The sequence below is a fragment of the Enoplosus armatus genome, chromosome 4 (assembly GCF_043641665.1).
Source record: "Enoplosus armatus isolate fEnoArm2 chromosome 4, fEnoArm2.hap1, whole genome shotgun sequence".
Classification (NCBI taxonomy): Eukaryota; Metazoa; Chordata; class Actinopteri; order Centrarchiformes; family Enoplosidae; genus Enoplosus; species Enoplosus armatus.
The window spans coordinates 2,649,682-2,677,320 of NC_092183.1; the positions used below are offsets into that span (position 1 = coordinate 2,649,682).

General features: G+C 42.3%; 1 protein-coding gene across 1 annotated transcript in view; it reads right to left on the reverse strand.

Moving 5' to 3' along the window:
• Positions 1-990: 990 nt before the first annotated feature.
• LOC139284383 (protein unc-13 homolog B-like) overlaps positions 991-27,639 on the reverse strand; it is a 100,375-nt gene continuing 73,726 nt past the window's right edge. Inside the window, exons 18-33 of the mRNA XM_070904637.1 lie at positions 27,326-27,453; positions 27,029-27,114; positions 24,794-24,920; positions 24,182-24,278; positions 21,398-21,541; positions 19,141-19,218; positions 18,774-18,851; positions 7,196-7,284; positions 6,948-7,085; positions 5,768-5,891; positions 4,714-4,758; positions 3,918-3,989; positions 3,659-3,806; positions 2,960-3,043; positions 1,853-2,012; positions 991-1,751 (exon numbers count right to left, since the gene is read on the reverse strand). Coding sequence (XP_070760738.1) covers positions 1,469-1,751; positions 1,853-2,012; positions 2,960-3,043; positions 3,659-3,806; positions 3,918-3,989; positions 4,714-4,758; positions 5,768-5,891; positions 6,948-7,085; positions 7,196-7,284; positions 18,774-18,851; positions 19,141-19,218; positions 21,398-21,541; positions 24,182-24,278; positions 24,794-24,920; positions 27,029-27,114; positions 27,326-27,453 — 1,881 coding nt within the window. The 3' untranslated portion in view covers positions 991-1,468. The remainder of the gene's footprint in view (positions 1,752-1,852; positions 2,013-2,959; positions 3,044-3,658; positions 3,807-3,917; positions 3,990-4,713; positions 4,759-5,767; positions 5,892-6,947; positions 7,086-7,195; positions 7,285-18,773; positions 18,852-19,140; positions 19,219-21,397; positions 21,542-24,181; positions 24,279-24,793; positions 24,921-27,028; positions 27,115-27,325; positions 27,454-27,639) is intronic.

A 27,639-nucleotide genomic window follows, 5' to 3' on the forward strand; every position in this document is an offset into this window, starting at 1 on the left:
ATTTAACCCCTGAAAACAGCAACTTTTGGTTGTTTCCATTCAGAGCGGCTCGACGGATAAACAGTGTTCACACTCACAGTTTGACACTTGGCAAAAAGAGAAAGAGCTAAATTCAAAACCTCTGACGCTGCATTTCTTCTCAGGGCAGAGGTCAGTCAGATAGTTTAAACTACTTTACCCATAATTCCTTGCTTCTGAAAAATAGCAACGCCTTCTTACTTTACAGGTCAACGGTGTCAAACCCATTCATGTTAAAAGTCTCTCTGTACGGTGAGCTAGCTACGTTAGCTAGCCATCTTCTTTTCCTTTTGTTTTAAGGCGACGTAATTCATGTGTCATCTTTTCTTTTTCAGTTTAAAGTTTTATAGATTCAGTCTGGGAAAAATGTCACCAGCGTCATTAAAGGGCAGCATCTTGACACACCAGAATATGTCCTTCACTGTCCTCCAGGATTCCCCAGAGTGGACATGCACATTCAACTCTCCAGAAAAGCTGTAGTTTTATAACATTCGCTCTCTGGATCGACATATTCTGGCATCTGGTGCTGCGGCCGTCAACTGGCGTGAATCACAGGACGCGACATGTGATGCTGCTGATGCGTGTTGCCCTTCATTCTATCATCATGTTAAATTAAAAATGAGTAACCCATGATCCTTAATCATAAAAAAGGACCATAAGTTGTTTTATTTTGTTCTTTTGCTCAAGTTGGCCAAGATTCTAATTATGAAACAGTCTCCATCGGTTTCCTGTTTAAATGTTTCTTAAAAACTTGAGCTTTTGTTCGTTTTCATGTGTTTTTTGTAACATTAATTAGCTGGTTTATGTCCATTTTTTTTGGGGGGGGGGGGGCAGTGTTGGATACCAGAGTCAACAGTGGACCGGATGTCGCAAGATATTTGTTAGCAGTCAAAAGGCCTCAAAGGCTCAAACAGTACAAGAATCTGGGATTACTTCCAGGCAGAATTTACTGTTCAGGTCCACTCGGTCCTGTTCACACCAGAGACACGAAGCCCGTCATTCCGGTGGATGGATGTTTGGTAAAGAGCGGTGGATTAGCATCGTGAGGTCACCGTGAGGTCAGCTCTGATGGCCAACGGATGATGGATGGATATGTAAACTTCATCCACATTTCAGTGGCTACAGACGAAACAGTCAGTCATTAGAATTAGAAGATCAAGATCTCAACAGGTGATTTACACTCACATCACTTAGTTATAATGTTGACTGAGCCTCTTGATTTAAACACATTTACTTCTCAACCAAACTATTAAAAATAGTCAACTTCCTCGCGTCTACCGTGTCTTTTGAAGGACGTCCTCCATGTTGAATATCATCGATCAGAAGCTTTAATGTGTTTACTGAGGATGAAGATGACGGTGTTCAGAAACACCAGACGTAGCCCTGAATCTAAACCCTGACCACGTGGTCCGCGTCAGTTCCCAACAAACCTCTGGTCTTGAGTCTCTGCTCATCTGCCCTCCTCCACAGGACGAGTTTCAGATTTCAGCTTGACAAACTCCTTGGCCACCTCGTCAGCGGGCCGCTGGGACAGGATACGCATCACCGTCATGCCCGTCTCGTCGGTCTGGATGCGCGGCCCGAGAGGACACCAGCACACGCAGCTCTTGCGGTCGGCGACGTCACGCAGCTGAACCACGGCCACGCCGACCACCCGGTCCGCCCGGCCGAAACAATAATCCTTCACCGTCACCTGGAGCTCGTAGCAGTCTGGTGACTCCTTCCCCAGGACACTGCGGAGCAGAGGAGCACATTAAAAATCAGCCACTTGGTCGCCGCGTCTCGACACATTTCAGCCGTTGTGAAGAAGAAAGAATTCAGGTTTCAAACTCACAACTGGAAAGATTCGTTGAACTTTGCCGACCAGCTGTTGTTCTTGGATTTTGTGGTGAACTTGCGCTTCTTGTCGGCCAGAAAGGGACCGACCATGGAGACCTCGACGAAAGGCCGGAACATCCCCGACGTCTGCCACTTCATGTCGTTGGCTGCGATGACTGGATGAGACAGATATTCAGTGTTGATGTGGATGAGTAATGTTTGTGGTTGCATGTGTGTGTATTTATATATACATATTGATGCTTCTGTTTTTAAAAGACCTTATTAGTAATTTTACATGTTTATGAGTGTAAAACTATAAAGTGACAATCACTTACTGCGGACCACTTTCCAAAGAAATTCTGAAAATCTTTTTAAGGTATGAAAGTTAACTTGCAAAGCCTTGAGACTCACTTAAGATATTTTAGTCACATTTATTTGTATTTATTACGAAGTAATTGAGGGCTTTGCAAAAGCTAAAAAAAATCTTCATTTTCAGCTTTTTTTAATATATTTTTATAAATGTATATTTGTTTATTTAACATTTTTTATCAATGTTATTATTATTATTAATTTTTTTTCCGGATTCTTCTCTCTCCTCCACACACATACAAATATGAAATATCTCTATGTAGTTTTCTCCCACAAACAAAAACAACTTTTACTGTTTTGTGTTATTGTCTGTATATTTTGCTACACCTGTGTCTGTCTAATTTGTCACCTTTTTTGCACTAATAATATATATATAAAGAATAAAAACATCTCTCTGTTGGTGCTGAATCTTGTTTTGTTGTTCTTGGTGTTGCTGCCATCAGATCTAAATCTCGAGCTTCAGATGTTAGCTTACTAATGACTAGGAGATCTTTATAAAGCAGTTTCTGCTCACAGTTGCGAGGACATAATGTGATGATGGGAAATGGTAATTGATTGCTTGTGCTTTGACCGACAGTTGGCAGTTATTTAAGGTATAAACAGCTCGCGGTTATTTGGCTAAAACACGCAAAACCACCAGCATGGTTTTAAGACTAAGGTTTGAATTAGAACGAGGTTTGGTTTGTACAGTAAGGTTGTAAAACATCAGTGTTTGATTTTAAACGTGTGTGTATTCTGAGTTGAGGAGTCTCACCTCTGACGGTGACTTTGCGTTCCTTCCCGAGCATCATGTCGATCTGCAGAACGGCCTCTCCGATGGGCTTCTCGATCCCCGAGCCTGCAGAACACAACCAGCTTCTTTTACTCTTATCTCGATCTTAAAGTGACCCACTTTCTTATCTTACGTCCCTTTCACTATGGAGGGTGATGATGAGCATTTGAACGGTGGGTAACACCGGAGATACACCACCACATCTTTCTAATTTACAGCAGAGTTTAAAAACCTTACCAACACACAGAATGAGGCATGTGCTTTGCTGCAGCGGGAAAACAATGCTAAAAAAAAAACTAGCTCAACAATCTAATCACATTACAGTTTTACACCCGTTTTCATTAACAAGAAAACAAGCAAACTCCACTGTAACACTGTGCCTTGAGAGTAAAACTCACAAACCTCTAATATTTGGGTTTCCCTCCAGATTTCACTCTAAGAAACCCTACAAAGAAGCCCAATGGTTCCCTGTAGAACCCAAGAAACCCCTGATTTCAGAGTGAGGTGGACTCACCCCTGTCAGGTCGAATCTTCTCATTGCCAGTGATCCTGATGCCCATCCCATCGTGCACTGAGGACAGCAGAGAGCAGAGACGTTTAAGGAACTGTTCAGGCAACCTTTAAAAGCCAATGCAGAGTGTGTGTGTGTGTGTGTGTGTGTGTGTGTGTGTCCATGATCACCTTGGGAGTGTTGTGTGGTGACAAAGGTCTTGATGAGAGCGTCGGTGCTCTGGGAGTAGAGGGAGAGGGCGTAACGCAGTGAAGCCAGTTCAGGACTTTTCTCGACAAACGCCTTCTTCAGCCCGTTTCCGCCTGCGTGGAAGTATTGCTGAGAGAAAAGAGAGCAGCGGGGTGAGGAAGAAGAGACGGACGGAGTTTTAACAATCTCAAAGGGAAGTTTCCTGGTGAGACGTAGCCTGATGTGGAGGCCTCCACTTACCTTGATCGTCTCCAGCCCTGCATCGATGATTATACACTGTTTGGGCGTCAAGGTTTTGGCTTCACCGCCTCCCTACAGAAACCAGAGTTCACAGACTGACATTAGACAAACTTTCCTCACGAGAGCAACACTCAATAAATAAATAAATAAATAAATAAAAACAAATCCGGAGCAGGGAAATCCAGGACTTTATTATTTAGCATAATAATCACATGCTGATCCCTCATCAGTGCATCTTCACTGACTGTGAACTTAAACACACGTCATTAGCGTCTTTCTCTCATTGGCTGAATAGTGAATTGAGACTTGTACTGTGTGCTCAACAGTCACTGCAGAGGGAGAAGAAAAACACAGCGTCTTCATTTTACTCTCTACATCAAAGTTCTACATCCAGCCTGCAGTCTTCAAACTGCCAGCTTTGTGCAACCTGCTGCGAGCTGCGTTCACAGAAATGTTCAAATGCTTTAAGTTGCAGTTCTTCAGCTAACACTGTGGATGCAGAACAATGTTGACATCACCAGGAAAACACCTCAAATGCTCCTCTGAAATGCAAATTTACCAACTTGTGGTCGCTGTAGCTAATTGTACTTCTTCTGATGAATGTTTTTGGTGACAGTTTTGAAATGATTTGTTCCATTAATGAGATATTATGGGGTAAAAACATGTGTGGAGTAATTGCTGCTTGACTCTCTGGTTTAAATAACTAACACGGTGACAAGTTGTAAACCAAAATCCAGGCGCTCAAATGTCCCTTCAGAAACATATATATCATTTTTCTACAGCCTGCATATGTTACCTTTAGATTAGAAAGTCCTTTAGCCGCTGTGAGGAGTTGGGCACCCTGCAGAGAGAGGAAGAGGAGGAGGAGGAGGAGGAGGAGGAGAGAGAAAGACGTGGATAATAATGAGACTTTTCATGCTTCATTGTACATCACAACTCGAAACATTCACAGAAGAAAACAAACTTTAACAAACTCATGAGAAGATCAATCCAGCATTTTGCGAAAGAGAAACACACCTGCTGACATCCACCACTGGGTGGCGACAGAGCACAGCTGCTGATACGAACCATTATCCAACGCGACATAACACATAAACACGTCGCATATTCGCAGACTTACTGTGGTACCCTCCATTCTTTCTACTCTGTTGGGATACAGTACATCAGTACAGTTACAAACTGTTTTAGCAGTTAAATCCCTGACCTTTCCTGCTGGAAGACACAACAACAACAACAACAACAACAACACAATAACGTGGATGTTGAACATGAATATGATGGTTTGTGCGTTATAAACTGTTGCTGTTAGGAAGAGTGAGTCCCTGTCTGCCGCAGCATTACCACATAGCAAAAACATCTTTGAAAAAGAAATTACAAGGAAATCAATACAAAAGAAGATTTAGTAAAATGTTTGGCATTGATACGTACAGAGTATGTGATTTGTTTGTGTGTTTTTCTCCTTCACTGCCCTCTAATTACTCCCATCAGTACGTAAAGCTGGACTTGACGTCCGACAGAAGAAAAGAAATCAGGAATGTGGATTACTCGTCATACGACCGTCTCTCATTGTCTTGGACGTTTTGTCTGGTCCTCACTTCTTCAAAGGGATATATGAAGGTTAAGAACTGGTTTATGGTCTTACACATCAAAGTCTGTTTACAGGTGTTGCTGAGGGCTCCAGAGGGAGCTGCACACAATCTGATAGATTGCCTGAAGTCAGCGTGGTCGGGCTGAAGGCTGAAAGTTTGAAAATGAACAAACTCTGGGGGTGTGGAGTTAGAAAGAAGCGAGTCAGGGTCGGAGGGGGGCTGGGTCGGGCCTGTAGTTGTGATGGTTAGGGTCGCACTTACCAGACTGTCGTTGCTCTGAGGCAGGACGATGGTCTTCTCCAGGCTGCTCAGGACGATCTTCCACAGATCCTTCAGGATCCTCTTCAGCACCGTCTTCTCACAGATGTCGGCAAAGATACTGAGACTGGATCACACAAACAAAACTGTGAGCTGAAACTTGTCTTCATCGTACTGTGGTAGTCACTGTAGAGGTCAGGCATCAAGCGCCAGTCCTTCCTTAATATACTTTCATTGTTAACATAATGACATGAGAAGGGGTACACACAAAACAAACTGCACTGTCCCTTTAAGGTGGAGCAGCATTGAAAAACACTGACTGAAAAACCCTAAAACTACGACTGAAGTGCTGCTACATGTTCAGTTTCTCCACAGTTTGCTGGATTCATAACTATCTCATGAAGCTGATTTGGTTTTGCTGGATAACAACCTGTTCGTGTTCTGCACCTTTCCTGCAGGACGGATGCTTGAAGGAGAACGTCGTGATTAGACAGAAAAGCATCTCGGCTTTGCTTCTCTATTGATGGAAGAAAAGCATTAAAAACACTAAATATTTGACTCTGTCCAAGATGCTTTTCAAGGACTGTGAAATCATTAAATACTTCTTGATGTTTTAACTTTATATAATAATGAACAGCCTCTACAGCCAAGCGCTCACTAGACAACGGACAAGATTCTAGGATCATTATGGAGCCTTGTCGGCTTCCTGCTGTGTTAGTGCACCTTGTTAAATTCCTCTCCAGGTGTCTCCTGATAAGTAATTCAGTTTTTACCCACTAAAAAATGCATCCAGTGTGGGTTAATATACCACCTTTACCTTTACTTTATACTCCAATGGGTTGTTTTGACCTGGAGTTTATATATTACTGCAAAAGATACACATAGTACTGATAGTACTGGTATGAAGTATGTGTAAGTTGCAACCTCTTTAGTTTGGGTAAATATTCCAACAGTAACAGTGGGTTGAGTGTGCAGATACAAAATTAAAGATAAAAATCATTTTGGTTGGGAAGCAGCTGTTTTAACCACTGAGCTTCGCGGTCAGCTAGAAAAAAACTAATTCATGAAATTAGCGGTTTCATGAGAAACAATAATTCATGTGAAAAGTTAAAAGAGACCCACATGTTCAGTCACCTGCCAGCAGCTTGCATCAGGAGCCAGTGTGTGTCGTGCTTTGACTTACTTCCCATCCAGGAACTCCATGAGGGGCCTGAGCATGGCGTCAGCATCTGCCTCTGCAGTGTTGTGGTTGGGGGGGCCTTTGATCTGGTAGAGGATCTCAGCCATCTGACGCATGCAGCCGTTAATACGCGTCTGGAAGCTGGAGAGAGAGGAGACGGGGACAAACTTAGACAAGAATACTTCTGCAAGGCTTGTTCCTCAGACATCCATGGCATACTGTGTGTGTGTGTGTGTGTGTGTGTGTGTTACCTCTTTGCAAAGATGGTGCTGAAGTTGTCCAGGACGGTGTTGAGCTTCACCTGCAGCTCATTGAGGATGTCAGCTGCCTCTGTATCCAGCTACAACACAGGAGGAGAGAGGCGATAACAGGTTATTTAAAGCCTCTTCAATCAGTTCATACGGCGAAATGTCAACGAGGCGCAGCTCGGCCCCGTCGCAGCTCGGCCCCGTCGCATCTCCGTGCCTGCTGCCTCCAGCTGTTCTAAAGCCAGATTTACTTTAATTATTTTCGTTCGTTGAAGTTTTTATTGTATTTTATGTACTAGAGCCGTCGCCTGAACAGCACACTCCTGTGAAGAGTCTTTGATACGAACGAGGCAAAGACAGTGTGACTACATGTGTGTTAAAAACTGTGATGAACTTTCTTAATTGTGATTAACATAAAAAATCATATTAAAGATCAGCGTAATGTCAACTTTGAATGAACAGAGGCATTCATGCGCATGCAGCGACAGCAGCAGGAGCCTCATTCATCAGCGGTGTTTAAGCACAAAATCTATCAAGAGCACATTCAGCTGTCTGCATCTGGGGAAAGAGGTTTCTCACTGAACCTCAGACCTCCACCTTATTGTCTTCTTTATCTTTCTCAGTTTCTCACAACATGTAGTCCCATAATGAGGCTACCAGGTCTTTCAAAGGGATGTTGTTCACCACATATAGAGTCTTTTTTTTGTAAATAAATGAATAGGTGGGTTTCATCCAAGTGATGCAAGTACTGCACATTTTGGAGTAATTGTACTTACAGTAAGTATAAAAGAACCAGCTCTATTTCTGTACTGTGAGTTGAAAACTTTCCAACAAGCTCACACTGAAATACCACAATCAATATCAACATCTTGTTAGTTTCTCCTCAGTGCGTCTTCAACCGTGCACACAGTTTGCAGCAAAATGAATACGTATGGCGCAGATACGAGCGCTGGTCGAGAAGGAAAACATTGTACAGAGCACGTACGTCATTTCTTTCTTTCTTCTCGTCATTTCATCAAGAAATGCTGACTGAAACGCAGCGATCGTGACTGGACGCGACGTCAGCCGGGAAGAGTTCGTAGATGTAACGGGAGAAACAGATGACGAGCTCATTCAAGCCTCTTCAGCGTCTGAAAAGAGCACTTCAAGCTAGAAAGGGCACACTATCACCTGAAGCACGAGCTCAAGGTCTTCAAAAACATACCATGAGGGGCTTTTTCTGCATTAAGTGGAACTCGTCTGACGGCAGGAGGCTCTCGCTCTGCCCTCCCTATTGAGAGTCGGAAGCTGAATTTGGTGAACATAATAACTTATAATAAACCTCTCTCTCACACTGAGGATGTTCAGGAGGTTTTTTTCCCCCGCAGGCATTTTCAGAACCCAGTAATCCATAAGTGAGATCTGCGCGTTGACAAGATATCACAAACCCTGGTGACAAAGTTGCAAAATGCATTGCAGGCGTTCCTCTTGCCTTTGTGGTGTAAATTGGTTGCAGTTGTGGTTTTAGACAACACAATCCAACGTTTGAATGCAAATTTGTCAATTTTGTATATCTCCTATAAGATATATATGTATTTAAATATTGTATATATTCAGCCAGTATTAGTGTGTGGTCAACTTTTCCTCATCATTCATGCAATAAGCTCCTGTTTTCATAGTTGAATTGATTCTATTAATGTTAATATTGGATTTTATTTTAATGTAACTGCCACCGATGATGCCTTCGCAGCCATTTTGCCACCAGTTTGTAGCCACTTCTGTTATCGTAGCTTTCAGAGATTCCCAATATCTCCAACTTGGGATTAAGTCAGAGGTTGAACACTTTTCTTATATCATTATATTGAAAATTAAATATTCCACCATCTATTGTTTTATTTGTCAGTTACTATAAAGACACTAAAGCTGCAGTTTTCAGATGAAGGGGCCTGGAGGAGCCTGGTAACAGACAGCCTGAAGCTCATTAGTATGCACCACATGTTGCACCAGCCAAGTGGCCAGACGACTGCGAGATAAGGCATCAAAGTGTCTTCGTGGAGAGTGTGCCATCGATAACTGTGTTATTAGATAGAGGACGTTGGGCAAACTGCCATAACATATAATTGGACTAAAGGAGGGCCGTGACTTTCAAGTGACAGCGTTTTAGTATCTTGCAGTTTAATGGAGAAATGTTGCAGCGAGTGAAGTGAAAGGTTGGACTGTCCACTCACCCCCCCCCCCAGACCAAGTCTGCTCTTCTAGGTCTGAATCCAAAAATGAAATGCACAGCTGTGGCTACATGAACCGCGGGTGTTGAGCTCAGTCAAACGTCTTTATAGGCATTTGAAGTGAGCGTGCACACTGCGAGCGTGCGAGGTGTCCTTGAGAGATAAATGAAAATACTGGGCAAAAATCCTCTCCAGCATTAGACAGGAGGATGAATCAAGAGCTGTGAGAGTAGATATAAAGAGATCTAGTCTCTAGAGTTTACAATTTATAATCACAAGGAATTTTATGGCCTCTAAAAACACATTTTTAAAATATAAATATCATTAAAATCTGTATATAGAGAAGCCCAGGCTTTTATTTTCAACTATTTCAGGAGCATTCGTGCCTTCATGCACAGAGCTGTTCCTAATCGCCCCCCAACTTTGCTCCTATAGAGACACAACAGCGTTTGCTAGTTCAACACAGTGTGTATAATTTACATCAGTATTTCGTGTAAATACTACCGCCTACGTTAATCTACCAGGCGTAGGTGTGGATCATTTAAAACATGCATTTCAGAGGTATAACAAATTCTCTCAATTCACTTGGTGTAATTCTCCAGGACTCTGGGAGGAGAAAGAAAGTGAATGACTAAGAAGAACAAAAGGAAACACACACACACACACACTCTCCTCACTAGAATCACAGCCTGAAATTGTCCTTTACAGGTAATAAATGTTTGTCCGACTTGCTTATCTCTCTCTACCACACAACTGTACCTTCTTTGTGGCAGCTGTGGCTTCAGTCTTCCCGGAAAGACAGAAAGGGAGAAAAAGACGAGAAAAAAAGACACAAAAGTAAAGAGAAAAAGAAGAAATCTGTGCAGGATATTGATGATTAAAACAGACTATTAGCTACACAGACACAGCGTTGTACATTATGGCATACAGCAGGTTATTTTGGGTGGGTTTTTGTGATATTGTCTGGTGGGTTGGGTAATGGTGAGTGGGTGATTTTAATAAAAGCTTTTTGTTTATCGCCTCTGGTTTATTGGGATGCTACAACACAAAGGGGAGCGCTGACATCACCTGTAGCAGGTTTCTCTGCTGTCTGCTACAGTACAGCTGCACACTGACTGGCTTTTTTTTTAAGTTGATAGAGACGGGTGAAGAGGTAGACGGGAAACAGAGAGAGAGAGAGAGAGAGAGACGGGTATGACGTGCAACAAAGGTCACTGGCTGGAATCAAACCGGCGACTGCTGCAACCGTGTGGCATGTGCTGTAACCGAGGCGCTTTAACAATACACACACTTAAACAACTCTGCTGGGTACTTTGTGTTCAAAACAAGTCAGCAGAATTTAATAACTTCTCACTCCTAATCTGTAGTTTATGACGACTCAACACATATCTGGTAAAAATGAAGCGCATATTCAAAAGATTCACATTAGAGATTTAGATTCACAGACCAAAATCCCCAAATTTGGGATTGGCTCACATGTTTGGCTACTGATTTCATTTGTATTCAAATACGCTAAATAATGACAGAAAATGAAAGAAAAGAATCCATATTTTCATTTTGTTTTGGGCCCTAAACAGCTGTTTAGCTTCATACTACTGTCTTACAAGTACTACTGCAGTATTAATGTTACAGGGACACGTACTGTACCATGGCTAACAGGCTAATTGTCTAAATTCAGGAGATGCATTTCAGCTCTACAAAGGACAAAGGGAGATGACTGAGACAAACACACCTTGTTTACTTCCTCCTTCGACTGGTGGGAAAGACAAAAAACAAAACAACATCAAACATTAGACAGCTGTCCTCTACGGTCATGTTTTTCACCTTTTTCCAAACACAAAGTGCGCTAACAGAAATGACGAGCTGACAATTTAACACAGAAACTAAATCAAGTGAAGTTCAAAGAAAAGAAGCTTCATCCTGGAGGGAAAAAGAAAAAAACTGCTTTAAATTGAATCGAGCGGAGCTGCCGAAGGCCAAATCTAATGTTTTGTCAAATGGGAATGATTCTTTGAACTGCAGACACAGTGGAACTACTGACCCGGTCAGATCCTCCTCTTTATTGCAGCACTTTCACAGAAATGGAACCTAAACATTTACAGTTTTAAACTTGATTTGAACGTGTGTACAAACAGTTATTACACATGTTCAATAGACCCTTGTTACTGTTTGTTTTTAGTGTGTTATATATGACGTGTCACTGGCCACCGCAGCACCGTCGAAACACACGAGCCAGCGCACCAGCCCCTCGGAGCGTCAGGAGAATATGTTACGGGCGTGATCGAGTCCACGTAACAATGCTGTTTGTTCAGGCCGATCACGTGGAAGAGCAGCTTCATATCAGCACCAGCCCTGAATTCTTTTTGTGAATCACATCATCCTTTTTTGAGTGTATTTGCTGCCATTTGTTGATTTTTTCAGGCATCATTTTATCACCAATCCCAGGTACAATAATCATAAATCCCTGCTTGTACTCGTCCGCGCTGCTCGATCACTAGATATCTAAAGAAAGGATGATTATGTGCGTTTTAAGCACCCACCTGTTTGCTCTTAGTGTCCTCCTTTGGGCAGAGACAAGCAAGGAAATGTTTGAAAAGAAAGCCAACACCATTAATCTCTCTTGTTTCTCGGACACAAACCTCTTCTATTAAGCTAACTCTAAAACAAAATAAAAAATCTATGGTGTCTACAGTCGAGTAAATACATTGGAAATGCATTGAAAATGGCTTTAAAGACGAGCGGTTCGGGGGGAATATTACAGAGGAAGGAGAGCAGATCTGAATAGATTTAGAGAAAACAAATAGAAAAGCTGAAGCCTTGGAGCAGAAAGTGAATCCAAACACACCAACCTGCTTCTCTTTGTCTTTCTTTTCAGCCTGCAAGGACACACATTGGAGAGTGAGCTTCACATGTTGACACACATTCACACGCTGACATCGTAACAGACGATGTCAGCCCCCCCCCCCCAGGTGAGACCCTCATAGGTCCAGTCCTGCTGACTCTCAGGTTTTATAGGTTCACGCCACTGATGACATTTTAAGGTGTTTCTCTACATAAAGTCCACACAGGACTTACACCTACAGATTGTGTCCCATTAAACAGCATAAAGGTTATCAGACAAAAGATGCGTGACTTCAACCACTTTGAAGAAAACTCTTGTTCCTCCACTGGCACATACTTGGACCCCGCTAGTCCGGAGCTGACCGAGAACTCCTCTGGACAAAAGCAACTTATTGACGAGAGACAGTCTACGCTTTGGCCTGATTTTGTCAAAAATGAAGGCAAATATATCTGTCCGTCTGCCCGTCCTTCACTAAGCCACAGCGCTATCTCCCTGTCGGACTGGTTTTTAACTCTAACCCACTTCTGAACAGCCTGTACCTCTCAGGGAGGGAGCACACAAGCCCCCGCCTGCTCCAGATCAACTAACTGTGTTAACTCTGTAAATTCTGGAGCTTCAGCTTAAACAATATCATTATTTTCTATTTCCTGCAAATAAAAAGCCGTCCAACATTTTGTCTTTATCAGGTTCAAATTAAGTTAAATTCCTTAAGTGATTCTGTTGGCCACTGGGGGGGGGGGGGGCAGCACATATAAACATATAAATCCTTTTTAGTTGACATGTCGAACTTGTTAGCAAACAGTTAGTTATCGACACATCCAGCAGTTACTGAGCAAAATGATCCTTCATTTGGAGTCGTGTTTCTGATCACCTGGTGAATATAAGTCCAGTGTTCTCTCTCTGTTAGCTCTGTTTTTGGGTTCCACCAACTCCTGAGGGAAACATCTGACTCTTTAGCTGCTAAATGCTGCACTATGTTGGCCAGATAGCTGCTAACTGTGTCCGTCTGGTGTTTGGTGCTGAGCAGGTAGTGTGACACATTGTCACACTGTCAGCTTAACAGCTTTAAGTCTCTAATCTCTAAGTGATTAAAAACAAGACGAGTTTGCAAACACACCTTTTCCTTCTTGGACTGAGACTAGGACGACGTGAAAACAGGAAAAGAAAAAGACAAATGACATACATGTTAATAAAATAAGAACAAAGACTCGTCGCTGAGTATCACAGGGTGCACGAGGGCTCGGGGCTGACGGCTCACCTTCTCCTTATCAAGCTTTTGGACAAAGACAGGAAAGAAACAAAGACATCAAAACAAGAAAAAGACAGAAAACAACAACTAGAAGGCATGGGGGAAGAAAAACAGTTAATGGTAGTGTGAGATGATGGAAAGAAATAGTGGAAACAAGAACACATACATGACACCTGCTCGGACACACACACAGTTTTAGACACAGTGAAGGAGGATCGGGTCAACCACATGTAAGGTTTTCAGTCAGCTCTGAGGTGGCAGCCAGCAGGAGAGGAGAGGTTAGTTATGGAAATGTTGGAGGAACCTGTTATAAAGAAAGCAAACCTTCTCCTGCTCCTCCTCACTGTCATCATAGGCTGAGGAGTCGTCCTACGGGAGGACAGATGCTTTCAGCACAACGCAAACTAAAACATCCAGTAAAATTCACCAAAGTATCGGTTATATAACCAACAGATCAAGACTATTTAAGTTTCAGGAAGAAAATATCCGCTCAGTGATGAATATTAAAGCTTAATTGTACATCAGTATTACACTACGTTTTCCCAGTGTGTCTTCCAGGCACGTCCCTTTGTTGTCTCCTTGTTTTGAACAGAGGAGACACGCTGTCGTGCGTTCTCAATAGCTATGAGAACTCGGCATTTCTCCTTTTAGTGCAGGAAGTTAAAAATATCTCAAGTTTTTGTTCCCCACTTCACCCAGATTTTCAGTCGTAGCAACGTAGCACCCAGCACTTCCCTGACGCATCTTTTTAGTGCTGCTAGCTAAAAATAAAGGCATGTCTGGTGGAAACAAGCATTTAACGTTGCTGATCTGCACTGTCATCATGCGACACATGCTGGACTTTTCCCCTTCAGAAGGCTGAAGGTTGAGGGAACAGCGACAGGACCCAGGGATGATGTCCGGGGAACTACAGCCACAGTTTCACCTGTGATGTTGCTGTAACAAGTCAACTTCATATTCTTCCAATATTCTACGCAAAGTGATCAAAGGCAATATTTTGGTAGAATAACATACGTCTGATTAGTGCAGAACACTTTTCTTTCTGTTCTCATTTTTGTGTCACAAATCTGCTGGTTTGGCAACGTCAAGAAGCCTTATGCAGCTTTTAATACCATTAAACGCTCAACAAACAGTATCTACTCCTCTACTCAGTACGTGGATGTGTGTGGAGATGAGGCTCGCAGTTCTACTTCATTTAGCTAAAAACAGAACATAAACACACACACAGGTGGGTCTAGTTCACAAATACAGCACAACACACAAAACACAAAGTCCTGGTTTTCAAGCGCGTTAACGAACTGCCACTAACTGGCCAACCAACCTTTTTCTCCTTCTCTTTGTTGTCAACCTAATGGCAGACAGGAAGAGAGGCAGGACAGATAGGAGACGACAGGACAGGAAGAGCAGGACAGCATTAGCAATCGTGCCTTTTTGCAAACTTTTCTTCCAAGGTTTAAGAGCTTTAAATGAGTTGGTCACGTGACGAGCCGAGAAACAAAAGACCACAGATTTGATGTGAATCCAGCCTTCAGCAGCTGCGTGATCGAAGCAACGCAGCAGAAAGACTCTGCAGGAAACAGGAGTTATTGAGTTGCAGCTGTGCTGCCGAACAGTCTGCACACACACATAGTTTCTGTTACTTGTATTGACCTCAATTCAATCTAACCATAACAACCCAGACTGAATTCTAAAATGAATGATTTGCCTAGTGGGGATTTGCCTGCTGCTTTTTGTCCCAAGATGGGCGCTGAGTCCCCACAATGTGCCTGTGTGAACAGGTTTGTCCTCACAGCCTGATTAGCACATAGGAATACAACAAACGTCTGATGTCCCACGTAGCGTCTTTATCAACTGTGAGGACAGCTTCAATTAAGGAGCATGACGGGTTTAAAACGATTCATCGTCGGCTCCAATTAAATTCGGCCAGAGTGCATTTATGAAACTGCGTATCTTCACTATAACATCCCATTTAACATCTGTTAAGATAACTTCAGCCATTAACCAGCACAGCCAAGACTTTCTTCACCCTCTGCTCCAAATCTGACATGCCACAGACCCCCCACAGTCAGCTGACAAACAGAACCATTTCAAGAAGCCATTTCGTTGCGACTAAATACAACATTTTCGTACGCTATCAAATTAAATTATCTGGCAGCTCACTGTCTAGTCTATTAAGCACTCACTAGAGGAGGGAGGCTGTGTTAGCGCCCAGCTGTAAATGTGGTAAAAGCTTCGCTAGCATGTGGCACCGGAGGCTTTATGGACGTTTTGGCATCAGGGATATGGAAAGATTTATCATCTGTGCTTGGGGAGAAGCAGATGGGGAGTTCAAATGGGTAACAGTCTCTTGATAATGGCAGAAATCACTTAAAAATCTATTTAAAATGTTTTCGTTTTTTTGGTTCGTCTCCAGTTTCTAGCTGCATTACACACATTGAGATTGTTATAAAATGTCCAAGGTCTCAGGAAAATGACAGAACTGTTTTTTTGGAGGATTTTTTGCCTCGAATGTCAGTTTTTCGTTCCTTAATTCGCTCTTACCTCAGATCCCTCTGAGTCTGAGCAGCCAGACTGGCGTTGAAATGGACAAAACAGAGACAAAAAGAATTAGGAAAAAAAGAATAAAGGACATTTAAAGAAAATGATATGGAATGAAAACTCAGTGGGAATGACCCAGAATCCCTCTCTCACCTTGGACTCCTCTGACTGGCAGCCATAAAGATTGTCCCCATCCCCCCAAACAAACAACAGTTATTTTAAAATATAAAGACAAGGTGAATTAGCATTAATGAAAGTGATTTTTGCTCTTTTGCTTGCAGCTTTAGCTGATGCTGCCTACCCACCATGTCATCCTCCCCTTCATTGTCACTGATGGCCTGGTGGAGATGGTACGGGAAAAAAACAAACAAGCAAATTGTATAAAATGTAGGACAAAGAAAATGTGATTAAATAAAGAAAAAAAACAAAACAAACGCATGAGAGACGGTCTTATAAGGAATTGATGCTCTGCGAAGGTTTCAGCAGTCATTCTCAGATTATGCTGGCGTCCACTAAAACAATTTATTTATCATTATTTTTAATGATAATACTGTTAGCCACAAGCTCAAACTCACTTCCAATGAGACTCATTGCAGATGAATCTGTTTACGTCATCACACGGTACACACTACAGCCAATAAAGGCAAAATCTGACCGCATACCATAATATTTTAGACAGTCGTGTGCTTTGTGTTTGTCCCTTTCCTATTTCAACGTGAGAATACGTCCGTGCACAAAGCCTGGCCTGCTCAGAGCCCTGACCTCAACCCCATCTAACACCTGTGGGATGAGCTGGATCACTGATTGTGAGCCAGACCTGATCACCCAACATCACTAATGCTCTTGTGGCTGAATGGGAGTAAATCCCTGCAGCCAGGTTCCAAAATGTTGTGGAAAACCTTCCCAGAAGAGCGGAGGCTGTTATAGCAGCAGATTAATACAGATGGTTTTGGGATTACATATCTGACATATGGGTGTAATGTTTGGGTGTCCACATACTTTCGGCTATTCATTGTGTTATTTAAAAAAAAAAAAGAAGTAATTGATTGCAAAGATGAAACGAAAAATGAATTAATTTTTGAATTTCTTTAGATTTCAGGAACTCTAAATCAAAATAAAAGCCCTTTTCTCACAGCAAATATTTGGACTTTTCATGGCAGGAAGAGCTCAGATGTACCCAGTTACATTAACGATGGCAGCGAGCCAGCATGCACAACACGATTCGTGTTATTAGGTACACCTGCATGTGTGTATCAAACCAGTTTAAAACCACTGAAAAGTGATTTGATCCAAATTGAACAATGAGGTTTGAGGTTGTTGACCCACCTCCTCTTCAAACTCCTCTGGTTCCTCCTCGTTCTCAAGCTTTTGGACAGAAGCAGCACCACAGTGAAAAGCACAATTTTTTACATGCATCAAGTTTACAAGTTTATTTCTGGGAGTGAAAACTGGGAGTCGAGGAAGGAGGAGGAGGAGGAGGAGGAGGAAGAGTTCGAGTTGATCTCTTACTTACGATTAAATTGGGACCAAACTAAAAATAGACACACACACACACTCTACTGGGTAAAACGAGGTTTGACAGTTGGCAGAGGTTCAGGGTGGGTTTCTGCTTTAATGAACTTGTTTATTTTGGATGTTTGTGTTCCAGGAGGAACGGGGGGGGGGGGAATGGGAGCGAGGGCAAAAAAAGAAACCTAGACGTACCCTCTCCTCCTCATCAGTTAGCTGGAGAGAGAAAAACACACACTCAGTCTCACGTTACTGCAATGAACTTGCAGCCTATGCACACACATGCACGATTCACTTTTTTTTATGAATTCCTGCTGCACCTTTCGCACTTTCAACAAGATATCAATATATATATATATATATATATATATATATATATAGAGAGAGAGAGAGATAGATACTATTATTATAGAGCTTTCTACACTATTAATATTCCAAAAATATATCAGCAAGGTAACTTTACAAGACTGAAGAGCGGGAACTTCTCCTGCAGATTTATTCCCACACAACATCACAACAGTGTTTTCAACTGTATTTTTCCAGGTTTTCCACATTGCACACAAAATTCTCCTCTTCTTTCAACTTTCATCGTCTTTTGAAGCTTTGAAACATGTCAAGTGCAATGACAGTCCTGCACGAATATAAAATTCAACTCTGCTGCTTCTCCTCGTAGCGGCCGATGAACCCAAATACATATAAAATGGTTCTATTACAGTAATTAGGTCACACCTGGAGGACGGTGAGTTGACCCACATAGGTTTGTCTATGCGCTGGAACATACCAACACTGACAGAAAAAAAGGGGAATTTTTTTGAGCCTTCATTTGTTTCCTGTTGGTGTTTTCATTGGCTGGAGATTTTCAAGAGATGCCCATGATGTGAACGTCTGTCACCTCACAAACAAATCAAATTTAAAAAAAATCAGATTATCGGATTACCTGTGATTTTTAAAACACCAACCTCCGGAAAAGGCACCTTTGGCATGTGATCGATGGGAACAAGTTTTTTAACCTTTTTGTGATTCAACATGTTTTAATTCCAACTTATAAGATCTTTTTCTTGGGAAAGCCATGTTAAAACACCTTGTAAACACCTTAAAGAAAGTTTGAAAGCTTCCATTTCAACGTTTTGACCTTGAACCAGAGAGAAAGACCTCATCAGTGAAATCAGCAGCTGCAGGTTGAAATGAAAAACTCTCAGGCAGATGATTAAAAACCAGTGTGTGTCTGTTAATGCTCACCTGTTTCGCTCCCATCGACTCAAACATCTTCTCCAACAGGACCCTCATCTGCTGGATGTTGTTCATCAGCACGCAGGGCTGGAGGAGGACAGATGAAGGAGGCCGGAGAGGACGCAAGGGGACGAGAAAAGACAAAATGAGGGAGAGACGGAAAGTCAATTAAAGAAGGTGACGTCAAGAAAGTCAAATCGCAAATGAATGAAAGTCAGGCGATAAACATAGCAAAACAAGTAAAACGGCGATGACAGGAAGATGAAAGAACCACACAAAGAGAAAACGACAGAGATGGAAGAGTTATAGAGGTGGGCAGCAGAAAATAAAATATGAATCCACTCCACAGAGAGTGCATGAGCTCAGCAGTACTCACTATCTTCTCCTTCTCACAGTAGGAGGGAAAGCTCTTGGCCAGCAGGGCACAGTACTGCAGCAGCACCTTGGTGATCGTCTGAGGAAACAAGATAACACACACACACACACACACACACACATGTAGGACATGTTTACTCTGGGAACTTCAGGAGAGGTGAATCTGAACACCAGTTTTTAGTTTGTTTTAGTTTGTTTGTCTCGTTCTAAAGGAGCTGCAGTCGCTTTGTTAGAAGTGAAGATGTCCTGTCATCAAAGGGTCTTTTGGGGCAATTCCAAATCAGCCCGAGTCTGTCAGAGCAAGTCTCAAGTCTCGTCCCAAGTCCTTTGGGGTAAGTCCAAGTGACACTGTCTCTTCACTGCGTAGGCCTCATAGTTTAATATGCAAGGCGTGTCTGACTCTTTCTCGTGTTTCTCATTCATTGTTGTTCAGGAATTTAAACTTGAGACTCAAATAAGTCAAGTCTCAAGTACGCAGAGTCACATCATGTCATGTGCAACTCACTTTTACTTGGGTCCATGTCTAAGTCTACAGCTCTGGGTGCAAATCTAAGCTAACTACAACAAATTGAAGGACGTATGGATATGAGGAGGTGGATATTGATGCCTGGTGATCCTAATGGTTAGAAAACTAGCAGAACGATTCTCACTTTATTATTTTTGTCGTAATACACTTTGTAGATATAATTTATGTATGGTGATAAGGATACACATAAATGCCACTGGCATGGGCGTTGCTAAGCTAACCTTACTTCAGGAAACACTGCATATCATCAGTTGCTAACTAGATGTGATAACTAAACAAATCAGATGATTTACCTCAAAATCTCCCCAATTTTATCAAATGAAAACGATAGGAACTATCTGACGTCCCTCAGCTTTGTACTATTCAGCATGTTGACAGCTTTTTTGTAGTGATGTTCTGTGCAAGGCAGCGCCGCATCAATAAAAGAACATCCCCAGAAAAAGTATCTGCCAATGTTTAAAGAGGAAGGAAATCCATCCGACGTGTTTGTCGCACACAAAGCCTTTCGGTGAGAAACGATGAATGACATGTTTGTTTACGACGAAAACTCCACAGGGTGCCTGTAAATAATTCAGCGAGTTAATTTATTGGTCGTGGTGGTGACTTGGGGACAGGAAACTCTGTTACCTCACAGCATCTCAAGCTCGCTGTGAGAGATTTCCCTACTTTGTGCTGAGTCAGCCAGATGGCCCTCTTACACTCATGCATTAAACATATGGCCTGATCGCTGCCTGCATTACGTAGAATGGTTTCCTCTCAATGTACTGACTCTGTCTGTCTCCAAAATGAACGATAAGTGCGTCGGCCTGGAGGCAGAAGAGAGATTGGAGGGTGACAAAAGGGAGAAACTGGACGAGATACGGAGAGAAGATAGAAATAAAGGCAGATATAGATGGAAAAAATATCTGAGGACGAAGAAAAGACGAGTCCATGGAGGACTGAGATGGCAAGATGGTAGAAGAACAAAGTAAAGACAGGGAGGAGATGAACATGAAAATGAAAAAGGAGTCAAGGGTTGGGGACAGAGAGATGGATAGTGGCTCAGAGTGATGGCTTATATTAGCCATCCTCTATTTAATGAGTCCCATATTGATCGAGACATCAAACCACACACACACACACACACACACACACGGAAATATACGCACACATATTTCTTCTGCAGAGAGAAAGGTTTGTTAGATTTAATGGCCTGTGCCTAAAAGCAACTGCCTTAAATTAAATTTGAAGAAAAAAAATCTGATATCAAAGGTTCAATAACAAAACAGTGCACTGGGTACATTTTGCAAACAAATACGTGAAACTGGGAACAGTTTACATTCAGACTACTTCAAACCAAAGAAACGTACTTTCATTATTGCTCGGTCTGCTGATTAATTGATTAATCCTTGATGATATCTTCAAAACACGTGTTTAGTTTGGCCAAAAACATGTTCAATTTACTAATGTAAGACAAGGAAAAGAAGCAATTTGAGAAGCTTGAAAACTGACTTGAACTCGATCATTTAAGCTCTAGCGGTGTGGGTTATGTATAACCAGGACATCGTCACAAAACTATCTGCATGTAGACACCACTGGAGGCATATGGAGAATATATCGTTTTTGTATATCGGGTGCGCTCATTTATCAACAGAACGTTTTTATGTGTTTATAATGAACATGACAAACCCATGTCCACACAAATCCCAGAGAGATGAAACATAAAGAACAGACAGCGATGTAAACATCTCACCTTGGCGAAGCGTCGGTTATAATGGCCCACCACGGCGGGGTCGGGGCAGTCCAGCTTCTTGATGATCTCAAAGCTCTGGTTGAGCTGAGTGAAGATGTCCACCACCGAGCTGGAGAACAGAGCGTGCTCAGACGTCTGCTGGAACTGCAGGCGGAGGGAGGAGAAGACAAAGTGCACGCTTTTAGACCACTAGTGCTCTTTCCTTTCCATCTTCTCTCTGATCTTTTCAAGAAGTACTGTTCCTCCCAACAACCTCCTGACTGATTCATACGTCCCTCTGCTCTCTCTACTTTTCTACAATCAAATAATGGCTCGAACTATTCTTATTTCCTTCCCTGGCCACTGCAGCTGTTTTCTTGTGTAATTACTCCACATATTTCAGGGCACTTGGACCAATACGATCATTATCATTCCCCTGAAAGGTTGCTGGTCTGGAAATAGAAGCCTTGTTGAACTGTTGCACTAATCGTATGTTCCTACAGATAAATCCATCAGCTAAATGGCCCAAATGGAAATGGTGCCCATAGGGTTGGTGTGGTAGTTTGTGGTAGTTAAGAGAACCATGCCACATATTTCCCAAGTGACCGAGTCCTGCTGTTGTATCCTGTCGTCTGTGGCTCTCACTCTTAGAAAGATATAGATCATGAACTGGTTCTTTAGGAGCCTGAAGGGGGCTGATGAGCTCTTAACTCAACTCAATATGACCTCTGATGTAATCTAATAACGTTAATAACTCAGTGCTTCCTTGTGGGGAGTGACGAGGTCAGAACCTAGACACTAAACGTCGACGGTGTACATATTAAACATTTACATACTGATCTCTTCTACCTAACTTGGCCGTTTTCGAATTGGGATTTCGAAGTCCTACGTTTGATTGTCGTGACTTTTCGGCCGCATTCAGACCAACTTCAGCACTGCGTGAAAACGTCCGGTCCTTTCATTGATTTGAATGAGGCCAATGCAGAGGCCTCCTTGACCCTCTGCGTTAGAAACGTGCAGTCACACTGGTAGATCACTTTTTAACAGCACATTTATACAGTTTATTGTATTTGCTGTAAAGTCTTTTGGCCGTGTGAGCAAGACTGAACGGAGCACAACCATCTATCTGCACAGGCCACCAAGAAAATAAAAAACAAGCCTGAGGAAGAGATTATATGTCATGACCTTTGTACGTGAGTAGGCACTGCTGGTCTGAGAGCGTGATGGAGAACCACATCGCCTTCAGAACCCACTGTGTGCCCACAGTGTTCGGTTCCAGCCCTGACCCACAAGCCTTTTCTGCAGACTGAATTCTTCTCTCAAAAAACTCCCAGAACCGACAACAAAGTTCCCCGAAGATAAAGTGCAGCTTCGGGACCAACAGGAGGTCGAGAGCCAACACTTGTCCATCATTCTGTTAATCTGGCCCTGGCTGCCCAGAAGCTGAACTCTGCTACACCTGAATGACTCGAAGCATCCTTCAAAGAGTCCGTGAACAAAAAGTCATGAGACCGAGGCTGTTTTTCATCCCGTTGTGGGTGTCAGTTTTATTCAAAGCTATCATTTTTCCGACATAGTTTTTCTACTGCTGTCACACCGTGTCTCCCTTCCTACAAGAACTCATAAATATATGTGTTTTTTACAACGAATGATCAGGAAGTAGCTGTTATATGACACTAGATTTGGTTCTGCTGTGTGACTAAGTAGGTTTTTATGAAAAATAAACCAGTAAATCAGGTTTTCATCAAAAGCAGGAAAGACAACAGAGATGTTTACAGTTTAACATTCAGCTGTGTTAATTAGCAGCAGTGAAATTGCTTTTATGTAATTGTTTGTTAGTATTTTTCTTTTTCCATTTGTGTCTTGATATTTTTCGGATGTGAGTCACTTCCCGTTACATCTCATATCCCCTCTCCAATTTCCTCCTCGCAGGTCATCAGCGTTAGCAAATGGAAATAAAACTTATTGAATTTATTACATTTTTGCAAGATTTGTATTGTAATACACCAGTCATAATAGCTTATATCACCAACATAAATGTCTCATCACCACTAACTGAGGAGCCTGCAAATTGTTGCTGTTTGCCTAAATTAAATTCTGGTGTCTGGTGAGGCAATTTCTCCCCCCACCACAGGAAGTAATAAATTGAAACGTCAGAGCGAAAAGCTAAATATTCTTTCAACAGGGAGGCTGATAATGCTTCAGTATAAAAGAGATCATTGGTAAACAAAAGCATGCTTTATACAGTTACTGACACCCTGTTGAAGAGTACAACACTCAAATATTGTCATTTCATTATATTTCATTATACTATATTCGTTATATCATCCATAAAGCCGTTTAGAAATCACAGAATAATAGACGCTCCGTATAACTGCAGAACTCCAGTGATAGTCGTCTGTCCATCCATGGGTACACTGCTAATAGGTCATTTGTCATACTTTTCATGGTGGTCATTTGTGGAAACACATATAGTTGTACAAAGTTGTAGCCCACAGACTTGATTATCTAGCCCACTGCTGATAGTTTTGTAGACTTTTGTAAACAGCACAAAAGTAATTGAAGGCTGTGACGTGTTGCCTAGTAACAGCAAGACGCTGAACATTGCAACAACAACAACAACAACAAAAAAAAAGAAAGATCAGAGCTGAAGGAAGAAAAAGCACATCGCTCTGCTTAGACACCCAATAAATAAAACTACAGTCACCTAATTTTCACTTGGATTTTGGATAAGGACGGATAAAATCCTGGATTTTTAAAGTAAACAAACATATCTGAGCCCACATTCCCATTTCTTTGACTCACCCCTTCTCTCTTGTCTCTCTCCAGCGCCCCGTGCATGAACTCCATCGACACCTCCTCGTTCTCAGCCAGCCAGGCCAGGACGAACTGGAGAAACCACCTGGAACCATAACAAGACCCAGACTCTGTTATTAAGCTCCTCTTTGACTGTGAAGCTGATCCACGAAACATGAGAAAACATACTGGATGTGACTCTTTAGAGTAAGCAAAATGTTTAATTGTTCAGATACAGATTTTTCAAAAGGTTTGTTTTCTTTCATCTTGTTGAATTTGTGAATGTTTTGTTCTTTTAATTGACTGATGTTACTCGTCTCATTGTTTGAAAAGTTTGACCCATGTGAAGCACCTTTTTTTAACCTTTGTTTTGAAAGGTGCTGCATCAGTAAAAAGTATAATTATCACTACCATCACCCTGCCATCCATATTTCTAGTGTCCAAACCCCAGTGAGGAGGAGTGCTTTGAGTGAGTGGACGTGTGTCTCTATCATTGTGTATGCAACAACAGACACAATCACCATGGAAAGGCAGAAATGATCAATCAAGGTGAGCTCCTGTTTGTCTGGAGGAGAGCAAAGAGTGAGATAATGAGTGAGAAAAAGTGTGTGAGGGTCTTACGCAGGGTACTCGGGCACAGCGTCTGTGAAGGCCGGCAGGTCCTTAACATACTCGTTGTAAAGCCACTTGACCTTGAAGTGCAGGTTCATGTAGTCAGCGGTCTTGCAGAGCCGGTGCTTCTCGTGGTCTGTGAAAAAACGACACACACACACACACACACAGAAAAACACACAGAAATAAACACACGCACCAGATTTATCTCTCGGTGTTGCAGCAGCTGCAGGTTTTTGTTTGTACCCATGAATCTTTTACATCAAATTGGTAATTTCATCAAACTCTGATCAGAGGTGCCTGAGATATTGAGCATCAGATGACAGTTTGAACTACTTTCTGGGTAGCATTACATAAGACATCAAGGGTAACAGATGAACACATGAACAGGGATCTATTCTTAGTCTGTCCCCTTAAATTCATTGTGGGGATTAGCAATATTAAAAAACGTATCCACAAGTTCCTTGAAGTTGCCAGAGAGTCAGACAAATAAGACACTCGTGCTGTAGAGTAACACAGCGACTCCATCGGGCCAGTTTCAAACACAGAGGTGAGATTCTTCGCTGTGAGTTTCATTAAAATTCAATCAGCGTTCTTCGTGTCAAATGAAGCCGCCAACCAACAAATGAATGGAGGGCTGATTTCATTTGGGGATGACTCATTCAAAATGTTTCTATCCTATATCACGGAAAAGCAGTACGAAAGGACAGACGTTAATATATTTGTAATCTCTAATTAATACATCATTATAGGTAGGCTATGTGACGATGGAGGCTAATGTCTATTTCTACAGGTCTAAGGTTTATTTCCTGTTAATTTCTTACAACAAATAATTGAAAACGGTGTCAAAAGTAAAGCAGATCGTTGGCTAACGGGCTGTGAGGAAACATATGGAAGCATCTGTCTGCGCTACATCTTTCCTCATTCCTACCTGTCACGTCCCAAACAACAACGTACACAAGGTAACCCGTCTGCCATCAGTACATGACATCTGCGACGGGTCTTTGTGTATATTTTTGAAATGACAAAAGACAAAATAATAATAATTTTTGCACATTCTTGTCTCCCTCCTCCTTTTATATCTTTCTATTATTGTCTAACTCTTATAAAGGTGGTATAACAAAGATGCCTGAAATAAAATGTACATGATTTGTAAAGTCTAATGGGAGACCTTGTGTTGTATCGGTGCCTACTGATGAAGTGTGGAGGACAATTATGGTCGGAAATCTGTCAGGTCCATACTGTCACTATAAGTGAGGTTGGGAATCTCTGCTATAGATGACTAATTACAAATACACACACACAAACACACACACACACTCAGTCTTACCAGTGTGGAAATCAACTTTGCGGATGCGAAATGAGGCGGGAGCTGAGATGGCAACAGAATTACAAAACAAACCAATGAGAGTTCAGAGAAAACAGAGAAGCAAGTTGGATAAATGAGATGGGAATGGAAGGCAGGCTAGACGCAGAGAAACCAGTCTAGAAACCGGTCCCCTGAAGGACTTGTCAGTCAGAAAGCATCTCAGAGAAAAACTTTTAGACAGACTGCTGACTCAGCTACAAAACTCAGCATCTCTACGGCATCTTGACATTTTCACTAAATAAACAAACTAAATCTATAGTGTTAAAGCCGAGCCTCGCAGGTCTCAGTGTGCCAGACGGTGTTTCAGGAAAGTTTCTACAGGTCTAATATGAGATACAGTCAAGAGCCAGTATATTGAGAAGCTACAGACAAAAGGGACTCTCAGAGTGTGCGAGTGTCAAAGCGGTCTCAGGATGACGGCTCACTAACTTGAAACAGCAGTTAGTGCATTTATCTTGACTGCACCTCACAGTATAATGTGGAGAGCTCCGGGGGAAATCAATCACGTTACACAACCAAAACTCAGTTTCTCACAACGTTAGAAACCTGTAAGAGAGTCTGCTTTCCACCGACAGTCTTTCCAGGTTGGGTTCGGATCACGTTTGCTAGCTTTGACTTATAATTTGTGATCCAGCAAAGACAAACAGGCACCAGCACAGCAGCTGTCCCACCACTGACTCTTAGACTGTGTCTTATCATCAGCTACGCTACGTTTGTCTGTAATCTCACCGTTGTTCCAGCGGTAGCGGTCAATTTTATGCAGAACTGGATGACGAAGAGAAGAAACAGAGTTGATGGAGTGAATGTAGATGCTGTGAATCTTTATCTCTCTGACACACACACACACACACACATACAGACACACACAGTCTTACCCTCCAGGGCATATTTCATGTCCTGAGCGAACAGCATCCACATGACCTCAGCGCTGACTTTACCCACATTGAGTTCCTGAGGAAACCTGGAAGGGAGGAAGAAGTTCAGGACCAGACAGACAGTAAAAGTGTTAGCTCTCAACAAGCACTTGTGATTTACAATAAATTCAACATGATTGACATGACAAATGTTATGGCTGCATGTCATTTCACTCATGAACACACATCTTCACTGATCTCAGACCTGCAATTCGCCAAATAAAAAGGTGGATGACACAGAACAAACTCAGCACTGACTGGTTGATGATGGGTGTGTAGGAGTTCTTGTCCTCCTCAATGATGGACACTATGAGTGTGATGAGTTTAGGCCAAAAGTCCAGATTTTGGATGCTCGGGCCCTGCTCCTCCTGCTGGCTCTCCTCTTTCTTCCCCTCCTCCTCCTCCTCCTCCTCCTCTTCTTCCTCCTCCTCCTCCTCCTCTTCATCGTCGTCCTCCTCCTCTCCTTCCACTTTTTCCTTCTTCTTCTTCTTCTTCTTCTCTTTCTTCTCTGGCTCAGGCTGCAAGAGGGTAAAAAGACCGAAGATGAAGGACTTTAGTTGCCGGACATGATG